Below are 11745 nucleotides of genomic sequence, written 5' to 3'. Positions count from 1 at the left end.
AAAGTAGTCGCTTTAAAAAAATAAACCATTACACCATCTAAAGCGAAATATTTTTAAGTCTTTTTGTTAACTAACTCAAGAGAAGTTTATTATTTCACAAAATTATATTTAATCAATTTCATACAATACAAACACTAATGTCGTTTTGACATCGTCGGTCCAAAATTAATTTTTATCTTTTTGGAAATGCTTAAGGACTTTTAGTAGTGTTATCAAGGTTAAAAAAATAATTGTTTGCAAAGATAATGCACTCAATCAAATTCATAATTCTAGTCGTTAAGGAAAACAAACATTTTTATTTTTATTTTCAATTTGTATTTAACTGTTTTAAGCTGCACAAATTTTTTAGTTTGAGTAAAAAAGTCGATGTAGGATGTAGGATTTTTTTCAAGTTCCAGAATTTTGTGTGATATTTACGTGTAATTAGAATATGTTTATGCACATTTTGTGTCACATGAATAGGTACAATATCTAAATTTACCTGTAAGACCCTTCAACGTAAAAAAAATAACAACTGGTTTTATTGAATGGATTAAAATAATTTTTATTAGGAGTGTTCTACGTCCTAGTTTCTGAATTACTTCAATTAACCGGTGGTGAGTGGATTCATAGAATGCTGTCAAATAACTGACCAGTTTTATGGCTTCGGTTGTTTGGTATTACCGCCCACCTTTGTAGACTTTTCTTGAAAGCCGGCTCTCCACACGTTTTCAATGATGTTCAGGTCAAGAGAATATGGGGGCCATGGAATGTAATAGGTTTTGGTCCTGAATCCAGGCTTATGTTATCCGTGCGTTATATATTGGTACATTATCTTTTTGGAAAATCCATCGTTGTCTACCAAATAATAAAAAAAACTGCGTAAGAGTTCGTTCCACATTCGATTTGTAAGTGATTGCGGTCACTTCATTACTTTGAAAATCCAGCTAAACTATCCCGTACCCGTAATAGGTGATTGCTCCCCAAACCATTACACCGCCTTCTTTGTTGTGTCGTTTTTCAAGATTTCAAATTAAATATTTTTCATCGGAAAAGACGATTGTTTGGCAATTTTTTTTTTTGAAAAATCACGGGTTTTTTATTTATAAAATGGCATTTAAATTTTTGAGGAAAAACTTATTTTTCAGGTAAAATTTTGAATCTTCAATTAGTTTTTTTTTAAATTATTTTAACTGTATTAAATGTAACTCGCTCTTATCTCACTAGATCAAATCCTAAGCATTAGTCCGAAAGAGCGCATCCAAATTAATGCATTTGGTACATATTTAGGTATTTTTATAACTATAACTATTGTAAATAGCAACGATGGCCAAGTATCGCCACTGCATCAAAAAGTATTATCTTGGTACCTTTGTATTTATGATTTTAAAATATTATTCTTTAAAAATAAGGTTGTTTCACGCATATTTTACATACCTAGTTAAAGAAACGGACCAGAAAGAGTATATGTATGTATTTTCTATTCACTGATTCACTTTTTCAGCGTATACACATTATACTCATATAGGCATTACGTACTACTAAATCTACAACTACTTCTTAAGTGGCACTTCATAACTAAAATCCAAAACGCCCAAGAGCCTGACTGTAAACAAAACATGAATAGCAATTTCTTGTACTCGTTCGTATGCTTGTTTTTTAACTTTTACGAAAAAAATAAGCTGAATGTAATAACTCCATGTTTGCGCTGAAAACTTGTAGGAAAGAAGGAATGCGATTGGATTGTAGTAGGTTCCTTCTACCGACCAATAACATTCCTTCATTGTCATCATAAACATGTCTTTACCTATCTATTTACCGCTTTACAATTTGAACATACATGTTCTTCCTCTTTCTTATCTTCAGATAATTTATTTTCCATCCTGGTTCTTCTAATATGAAATTAAAATAAAGCTATCCAAAGAAAAACGCTTTGAACGAAATAGTTTCGTTTTCGTTAAGTATGCTTACAAGTATTATTCATTTCTGGGATGAGTTGTCCTATGATAGGTTGTGTCTTGGGGTAAAACTAGCTTACCGACAAAAAATGGTGTGCAATCAATAAGTTCATTCAAATACACAAAACATTTCCCTTAACATAGTATTTTCCGAGTATTTCATATTTTTATTATAATAAAAAATTAAGTTTTTTCAACAAATTATAAATTAATATTCAATAAAATACAATTCGCATAGTCTACGGAAAATTCTCTTTGTTTTGACACCTTATTTGTTAAAATTAGTTCCGTATGAGAGCCGAAAAAGGGAGACATGCTAACGAAATAATAATCGTCCAGACTAAATTTCTATTCAATCACTAATCAACTGCATAACAAAAATATTTTTAAGAAAACATGGAAAGTGTAACAGGAAGTGTACATATATTGTTTGTAATTTTTAAAATGTAGTGCGGTACCCCTCATTTTGAGGATATGTCGTATTTTATTTTTGAGAAGATGCGAATTATTTTTACTATTTACTTTAACAGGCAAATTTATAAGCTTCAGCATATCAAATATTTGTTTTTCATAGACGCCAAGAGGTAATTGGACGTAAGAGACCCGACAAAACATTAAAAAACTATACGAGTATTATATCCGAAAAGCCAAAAACCTTTTATGTGTAAGACTTCTGACGCGATTAACACATGAAAACTACTGAAAATAATTTCCAGTTAAATTGAATATTTAATATTAGGTATTTCTCTGACCTTTACAAAAATTGATAACACATTTAATATATTTTATATTTTTTGTATTATTTTCAATGAAAATAGTATTTTTTGCAGGGTAAGCCTTTTATTATGTCTGAATATGTATACATTGTTAATTTTTTAGCAAAACAGGTTTATTTTACGTTTATAAAAATATCACATTGATTTTTTCTAAAGAGCGGCATCTATACCTCAATTAACTTTTTTAATATTAATTTTAACAATGGTATATGATTATAGTCTCGATTAAAGCTCGTATACACCATTAAAAAAACATTACCAATTAGAATGGGATGGTCTAGAAATATGTTATGTCTATAGCAAGGACAAGCACTGCTACTAGTATATTTATAGTGAAGACCGTTGCAACATTGGAATTTAATATTAAAGATGATTTAATTTAATACCTAGTTTATGACTAAACGGAGCCTAAATGATTAAAGAACAATTTTTGCATAAGTGTTTTTTATATATAAACAATGTTTTCCACTCAGTATTCTATCAAAATTGATTTCCTCAACATCTTAGAACACAATCCAAACCAACAAAAATGAAAAATAAAAATGTCGAAAAGTATTTCCACGGGACAATTTACTATTTCCGAACAATCGGATTTGATTACGAGAACAAAAATAAACTGATGCATTATTATTTGATGGCGGGAATCATCAATTCAGCTATCATTATTTTCGGTCAAATATCCTTCAATATTTTTCAAGAAGTTAATTTACAACAAAGGACAACAAACTTAAGCTACCTTAACTATTATTTGGTATCAAGTGCTAAGCTTATAGCACTGTTTTTCTATCGAGATACAGTGAACGATGTTTTAAATGAATTTCGCCAAATTTATCCAAGTGAAGATTTGGAAAAAGCTTATAAATTGGACAAATATCTGCGGCAATCGTTGATGATTGAAAAAATTCTTGCAATATTTTTTGAAGTCGTAACAATATTTTATACTTGGTTTCCGCTGGTTTTGTCGGTGTTGGATTTTATCGATAGTGGAAAGTTCAGTTTTAGATTGCCTTATATGTGCTGGTACGGATTCAATTTTGCAAAATATAACTATTGGTTTTATGGATTTAAATATTTATTACAAGCTCATGCAACATGGGTATCGGCGATAACAATTTTAGCATTGGATTTGTGTTTGTTTAGCTCATTGTTGCAGCTTTGTATGCATTTCGATATAATTAATAAGAATATTCTATCGATTGAGGCTGCTAAAGATGAAGAAGCAACTGCTTTACTTAAAGAACAAGTGGCCTATCATCAGAAATTGCTGAGGTAGATTTTTGCAATGTTTAATAAATTTCTTAATGATTTCTTTCATTTACAGTCTTGCTGAGAAGTTAAATGCTGTTTTTACGCCATCTGTACTTTTTAGTCTTCTGTCATCATCTTTGATCATTTGCTTTACGGGATTTCAACTTCTTGGAGACATAACTTTGTTCATAGTCGTCAAAGCAATTTTTCTATTGGCATATGAATTGAAACAAGTTGCCATTACTTGCTTTTTAGGCGACAAACTAATTGAAATTGTATGTTTTTGTTTTTTTTTTTGTTAAATAATTAAATATTAATATTTAAATTTAACAATCTTAGAGCTTGAAAATAAGTGATGCAATTTACGAACACAACTGGTACAAGGGAACCCCAAAATATAGACGACTTGTTTTGATGGTCTTGATGCGATCACAACATAGTGTTGCTCTTCACATTGCTGGCATTTCGGATATATCACTTCAAACATTTAGACAGGTTACTAAAGTTAACAAATAAATGTATAACAATTTAATGATTATTTTGGTTTAAAGGTTATGAGCATCTCGTACCAAATCTTTACTTTACTCAGGACTGGATAAGATTAAAGTATTGATTATAGAAAATTACACAGTTTCATCATATCATTGTGTACTTATTTGTTTTTAAAATATTAAATAAAAACGATCATTAATAATAAAGCTTAAGTGGTAGAAAAACTTTGATGGGCAATTTTAATAAATGACTTGCACTATTTAAACACCAAAAGCATTCTTTATAATTGTATTATAACTATAATAAAAAGTGTTTTTGAAATCAACATAATTTAATTTTTATTTCGAAGGTATTGAGATAAAAACTGGAAAAAAAGTTCAACCGTTAACCATCTGTTAACCCTTCAAAACCAACGAATATGTTGGTTCCAAATTCCAAGGAGAGTTTTAACTTTTGAACGAAGAATAGTCTGTTAATACGGTTTGCAATATCTCGTTCCATGGCTTTACAATTTTCCTAGGACATGGTTTTTCAACCAAAGGTTTCATCCAACGTATGAGTTGGTTCCGAGCTTCAAGCAGAGTTCTGACCTTTAAACGGAGAATTATCTGTTAATTAAATTGGCAGAATCTCGTTCCAATGTCTTAAATTTGATTGGGAGATGGTAAGCTGATTTGATTTTGCATCTATAGCAGGTTTTTGCACCACAGGTTTCAATTTGAAAAGCCAAGTAATGGCAAGCTGTGGCTTCTAGAGCTGTAATTTTGTTGTAAGCTTACAAATACAAGGGAAATTACTGTATATTAGTCGCGGTTCGCACATCTTAAACACATACGGGTCGTGGTGGAACACCTTTTACAACAAAAATATTTCAACTGGACGTTTTAAACAACATCGTCTGACAATACCAAAAGTTTTCACGAATGTTTGACTGAGAGATCATAAAAATAGAGTTTTGAACAGATTCTTCATTTTATTCATACAAAAAAAAATTATTAAATCTTAACACTAATAAACTAAGTGCCTACAATGGCAACTCGTATTTTTTCAAATCTCATTTCGTCACCAATTGTGGATTTTTCAAAAATTCATAATTTTCAATTAGACTATTTTTAATGTATGAAAAAACTCCTATTTTATCAGCTAATAGTGTAACTATTAAAATATGAAAACCATAATACGCACATAGAATAAACAAATGCATAATTTCTAGTCTCTTGTATTTCTTCTTCGCCTTTTCTGCATCATCAAGCGATTCAAGTCCAATGTAAATTTTCAAGCCATTTAGATAATCATACAAAAATGCCGACCAACTGTATCGTCTGACGTCACTTGGAAAGAAATCTCTATCTTCAGGTGTCATTCTTTGTATAATACGTTTCATATTGGTTGTGTCAAAACGCCAATCAACTTTCATAAAGAACGATAGGGCAACCATAAAACGCTGGACTTTTCGATAGATCGGCATAACTCTTTAAAAAATAAAAGTAAAAACAAAATTAACACATCTTCTAAAAATAAAAATATGCTACAGAAATATCAAAACTGTCATCATGAAGACAGTTTAGTTCTCTACTAACCTCAGAGGCTTTTTAGCAATTTTAAGTGCAAGATCTGTGATGAGACCTGGTATAACATGGTACCAGATTGTCAGGTAAGTAAACATAAACTTATTGGTAACAATGTTGTGTGTGTGCTTCCAAAGAACCTTCTTAGCCGGGTATTGCTTGAATAGGTTACCCATACTCTCAGCTATAGTTCCTGTAATTTATGTAAACAAATATTTTTAATTTAAAGTTCAGTCAGATAAATACAAGCTTTCACTTACCCCAAGAAACAGGCCGATCAGTCGATGTACAAACATGATAAATTTCAGGATCCTTCTCCACTTGGTTGTTCAGTTTCTTTTTCTCTTCATGTTCCTCATGAGTTGTCCATAAAGCAGCTAATGTTGAATTGATAACAAAATCAGCACACACAACATCTCCGATATTATTATCTTGAATTGGAAGCAATCTCAAGACTCCAAGTCCACAAGCTACTAGAATTCCATTCAATCCGTAAATGTTATTACACCACGCGGGAACTGGGTCCTCGTGTGTTGAAATCACAATGGACGGTCTCATGATACAAATTGGAATCTTAGTGCCATAACGCCTAACCAATTCTTCAGTAAGTGATTTTGTATAGGTGTAAGTATTGGGCCAGGGTTTGATAATGCGTTCCGTTAAAACTTCTAATTCCTCACTGGAATTATTGCTGAATTCTTCACCAAGTCTTATCATAATTTCTGGATCTATTGGGGAATCATAGAACTTTTCTTCAACATAAGTCCTTACACAATGGCTGAATGCAGTTGAGATGAATGTGAATACCTATTTTCAGAAGACCAATAAGACAATATCAAATTTAGAAAATTAGTGTTTTGGTATTTTTTTTGTCAGAAATTACTTGAATTTTCTTCATTTTTGATGTAAGTTCCAGAATTTCACGAGTTCCACGTAAATTAACCAAAAGAAGTGTTTTTAATTTCTCATCAAATCGTACATCGGCAGCAGCATGGATCACAATCTGTACATTTTCAATAAGTTCTTTTTCATCAGATTCTGATATTCCCATATTCAATTTGCCCATGTCTCCTTCTATTATTGAAACTCGGTCAAGATAATTTTTATCATGAAGGAATAATTTAATAAAATGCTGTATAATATAAGTACAAATTATTAATATACAATTTCTGATTGAATTAATAATAGATTATAAACGCACCATTCCAGTGAATGTGTTTTTAAGACGTTCTTCAGCGCTCTTGCCTTTTCTTGCTCGTCCTAAAAGGTAGATGTGTTTGACGTCGCATCTATATTTTTAAGAAAATGCATGTTTTACTTTTTATTATTTTTTAAGGAATTAAGTTTTTTTATGAAAAATCTTCAACTAAACCTAAAATACATTTCAGATAAATAGTTTTTATATAAAAAGAGTTTTTTTAGACCTATTTTTTCCAATCTTGCAATACTTTTTTGAGATGTGGTCTTTTTGACAGCTGTCACTTCATTGATGCTCTGTTTGATTTGTAATTTCAAAATACATATAGAGTTACTCTTACACAACGTTTTAAAACAAGGAAATTTACTACCAAAATACAATTCAATTCGTCGGTGGGTTTGTGACATGCCGTACAGGATGAACAGTACCCTTCAGTGCGATTAAACTCCGCTGAATTATTTATGTAGGGTTATGTAAAGTCGCTTGTTTACGCAAATAAGCCTGAGATGATTGACGCCTTGGAAGAGAATATTAAGTGCGTTGTTACTGAAATACAGTCTCAAAATGGCCATATACGGCAAAAAATGGTAGAAAATTGAGACTCTGGGGTGGAATTTATTTGAACCAGCCACGCGACGTGGCTACTTGGCCAGATACATATTTAACACATAATGGTAAACTGATATCAAATGGTAGACATGTGCATTCAAGAGGACACAAGCGTCTCAAAACCCACCCAGACTTAGGCAAGAAGTTTTGAGCTATAGGTGTATCAATTAGCGCCTCATGACCATACGCATCAAGGCTAAATTCGGCAACATTAGAATGATATGCGCGCACGCCCCCACAGAAGAGAAAAACGACAACCTCAAAGATATGTTCTTCGAGCTATTAGACAAAACATATGAGTAGTGCCCTGGCTACGATATTAAAATTGTCCTGGGCGATTTTAATGCCAACCTAAGAAGGGAAGACATCTTTGGTGGAATAATCGGGAAAAACAAGGAAAAAGCCTGCACAACAACACTTCCCACAATGGATTCAGGCTCATAGATTTTGCTACGGGGCGAAACGTTATGGCGCCAGTACCCGTTTTCCACACCTTAACATCCACAAAGGAACTTGGAGTTCTCCAGATCAATCTACCGTCAACCAGATTGACCATATTGCGATCGACGCCAGGCACGCTTCCAGCATCATGGATGTCCGAACTTTCCGAGGAGCTAACATTGATTCGGTTCACTACCTCATTGTAGCCAAGGTAGCACTTCGGGTTTCTAGGCCCAAGGCAAAACAGGGAGTTTTAACCTCTCTCGAAGTTTTCTGCCGCCAACACAATGTATCGATGATGTTCTGGGTTTCAAGCAGCCACCAACAAGGAACCCCTGGTTTGATGAGGAATGTCGGCAGGCAAATTCAGTCAAACAACAGGCACGCAAAGCGGCGCTGCATAAAAGAACTAGAGACGAAAGTGGAAACATCATAGTGGAACCGCAGTTAATGCTGAGGATATGGAAGGACCACTTCTGCAGACTATATAACGGCGACGACGGACCGAATTCCGCTGACAGACAGGTTGATCCATTCAACATAGACGGACGGAAGGCAAAAAACCCGTCCTCCCGACTTAGACGAAGTAAAGATTGCCATACCTATGCTTAAGTCTAATAAAGCCGCTGGAGCGGATGGCTTGAATGCCGAGCTCTTTAAAGCAGCCGGAGATAAGTTTGTTGGGAGCATGCACCAACTAATCTGTAAGATATGGTCGGAAGAAACCATGCCCGATAATTGGAACCTCATTATTGTTTGCCCGATCCTGAAAAAGGAGACCCTCTAAACTGCACCAACTATAGAAGAATCAGTCCAACTATAGAAGAATCAGTCCACTTAACATCGCCTATAAAATCTTCTCTGCCGTAATATGTGAACGTCAAAAGCCCATCGTCAATAACCTGATAGGTCCTTGTCAGTGTGGTCTTAGAACAGGAAAGTCCACAGTCGATCAAATATTCACATTACGGTAGATCCTGGAAAAAACATAAGAACACCAAATCGACACCCACGATCTTGTCATCAATTTCAAGGCCGCATGTGACAGCATCTACAGGGACGAGCTGTATAGAGCCATGTCTAGTTTTGGCATCCCTGCCAAACTCGTCCGTTTGTGCAGGATGACCATGGATAATTCACAGTGCTCCATAAAGGTTGGAAACAACTTAATAGAACCTTTCGATGTCAAAAAAGGTTTTAGACAAGGTGATGCGTTGTCATGTGATTTTTTTAACATCGTAGTTGAAAGAATAGTGCAGAGCTCACACGTCAACACTAGAGGCACTATTTTTCAAAAGTCTATCTAATTACTAGCATTATGCTGATGACATTGACATAATCGGAAGACCTCAGCGTAATGTCACTGGGGCTTTTGTGAGTATTGAGGCAGAAGCGGCAAAATGGATTTAACGGTTAACGAGGGCAAAACAAAGTGCATGCTGTCGTCAAGAAAGGACATACAACACCGACGTCTCGGTCAAAACGTCACCATCGACAGACGTAACTTTGAGGTAGTCAAGGACTTCGTCTACCTAGGCTCCGCTGTAAACACAAAAAACAACACAAGCGCTGAGATTAAACGAAAAATATATCTCTTGCTAACCGCTGGTTCTTTGGGCTAAGAAAGCAATTGAGTGGAAAAGTCCTCTCTGAAGAACCATAGTGTCGCTATATAAGACCCTTATCATTCCCGTCATGCTATACGGTGCAGAAGCATGGACTATGACAAAAGCGGATGAAAGCACCTTGGGTCGGTCGTTTCAAGAGAAAACTTCTTCGTGTGATCTACGGTCCTGTATGCATCGAAGCGGAGTGGACGAAAAGATGGAACGACGAGCTGTATGGGCTGTACAGTGAAGTAGACTTAGCCTGAAAGGTCACGTAGAGTGCATGGAAACTAATGCTCCGGGCCGGAATGACTTCGAGTCCACCACAACAGGACAGCGCAGTTGAGGAAGAATGCGGATCAAGTGGCGCGCACAAGTGGAAAGTGATCTCACCCAACTTGGAGCGCGAAACTTGAGACATCTAGCTAGGGAGAAGTTTGTTGGGTGAGGCCGTAGTTCACACAGGACTGTAGCACCACCTTAAGTAAGTAAGTAAAATATGATAATATGCCGATTCCTTACCGTTCTCAGGAATTAGGACTGTCTTACGGCACATGGCGTATTTTGCTTTTGATTCTTCACCTACATTGACAACGTTGTAGATACGTCGAATAAGTGCTTGAGCAACAAGCGGTGGACGGCGATTTTGCAAAAAAAATGTGTTCAGCGACAAAGCGCATTTCTCACTCGGTGGTTATGTTAATAAACAAATTGTCGTATTTGGGGTTCTGAAAATCCTGAAGTAATGCAAGAGAGTGATATTACATCCACAAAAAGTCACTGTTTGGTTAGTTCTTTGGTCTGGAGGAGTGATTGGACCTTATTTCTTCGAAAAAGACAACAGAGCGTTATAGTGATATGATAACCGACTTTTGTATTTATTTTATTGAAGAATATGCGGTTTCAAAAAGAGAGTGACACATGCAACATGCCACACAACTCGTGAAAATATGTATCTAAATTGTTCGTTGTGGCTAGGCGATATCAACAAACAATTGACACCGCTGGACTTTTTTTATAGGGCTGCGGATCAAACATAAACCTTTAAATCTTCAGTACTTAAAAATAAATGATGTAGTATTCCACACAAAATATCAACGTTCAAAATTTGTAGTACAAAAGAAATATCATTAAAACAATTATTTTGTAAGTGTTTTATTTACGTTTACTTTTGAAACCGCAAAAAATCTTAAAACTCAAGAATGTTGAATGTTTTTTTTTAAGTCAATACTAAAATTTTGAATTCAATCACAAAGAAAATAACTTTTTTTATCTTCTCCATTTTAAAATAGTTTCACAATTTGTAACCCGCCTTTAAGAGCTGAGACATTTCGTAAGTCATAATCTCTCTCAAAACTTATTTTAACAGAATATTATTTATATAATTTGTGTCTTACCTCAACAATTTCTCAACATAAAGTTGTCCCAAAAATCCTGTTCCACCAGTCAAAAATACTGATTTGTCTTTGAAAAATAATTTCATCGGAGTCATCTTATTTGCATCTTCTTCTATCGTATCCATTGCAATATCTGCATTATATTCTGGAGCTGAAAACTCCATTTTCCAAACGATTTACTTATTTGTTTTTCTTTTGTATAAGATGAAAAACAACTATATTATTACACCCGATTCAACACCGTGCACCGAGTATAATAATTTGTTAAGATTTTTAAAGACTTATAGGAAGGTCTCTACAATTTGGTTTACGAAAAACAACTGAAGCCTTGTTTAAAATCCCACCTATAAGAAATATATTTAATTTTAGGGTTAAAATGTTAATTAAATGCGCTAGTTTAGAAACATTTTAATTGCAATTTCATTCATTAAATTCATTCTATACACATGAATAAATAAGTATCTAATTATAG

At 34.0% G+C, this 11745-nt stretch overlaps 2 protein-coding genes across 2 annotated transcripts; one reads left to right on the top strand and one right to left on the bottom strand.

Moving 5' to 3' along the window:
• Positions 1-3174: 3174 nt before the first annotated feature.
• Positions 3175-4683, top strand: LOC129951254 (putative odorant receptor 92a). The gene is made up of 4 exons (XM_056063338.1): positions 3175-3982; positions 4035-4236; positions 4301-4456; positions 4513-4683. The coding sequence occupies exons 1-4, from the start codon at positions 3243-3245 to the stop codon at positions 4558-4560; spliced, it is 1146 nt and encodes a 381-aa protein (XP_055919313.1). The 5' UTR covers positions 3175-3242; the 3' UTR covers positions 4561-4683.
• Positions 4684-5434: 751 nt separating this feature from the next.
• On the bottom strand, positions 5435-11579 carry LOC129950279 (fatty acyl-CoA reductase wat-like). Its single transcript, XM_056062163.1, has 6 exons — positions 11274-11579; positions 7223-7310; positions 6905-7153; positions 6282-6828; positions 6034-6214; positions 5435-5925 (listed from the first exon to the last, which is right to left on the bottom strand). The coding sequence occupies exons 1-6, from the start codon at positions 11435-11437 to the stop codon at positions 5508-5510; spliced, it is 1647 nt and encodes a 548-aa protein (XP_055918138.1). The 5' UTR covers positions 11438-11579; the 3' UTR covers positions 5435-5507.
• Positions 11580-11745: the final 166 nt, after the last annotated feature.

Source organism: Eupeodes corollae, chromosome 3, assembly GCF_945859685.1.
Source record: "Eupeodes corollae chromosome 3, idEupCoro1.1, whole genome shotgun sequence".
In the NCBI taxonomy this organism is placed as follows: Eukaryota; Metazoa; Arthropoda; class Insecta; order Diptera; family Syrphidae; genus Eupeodes; species Eupeodes corollae.
This window is presented reverse-complemented; position numbering and strand designations above follow the sequence as displayed.

Coding starts and splice junctions, on each gene's coding strand:
- LOC129951254 (XM_056063338.1), top strand. CDS start 3,243: ATGAAAAATAAAAATGTCGAAAAGTATTTCCACGGGACAATTTACTAT. Junction 3,983..4,034: donor TATCATCAGAAATTGCTGAG/GTAGATTTTTGC, acceptor TTTCATTTACAG/TCTTGCTGAGAAGTTAAATG. Junction 4,237..4,300: donor GCGACAAACTAATTGAAATT/GTATGTTTTTGT, acceptor TAACAATCTTAG/AGCTTGAAAATAAGTGATGC.
- LOC129950279 (XM_056062163.1), bottom strand. CDS start 11,437: ATGGAGTTTTCAGCTCCAGAATATAATGCAGATATTGCAATGGATACG. Junction 6,829..6,904: donor CAAAAATGAAGAAAATTCAA/GTAATTTCTGAC, acceptor TTCTGAAAATAG/GTATTCACATTCATCTCAAC. Junction 6,215..6,281: donor TGATCGGCCTGTTTCTTGGG/GTAAGTGAAAGC, acceptor CATAAATTACAG/GAACTATAGCTGAGAGTATG.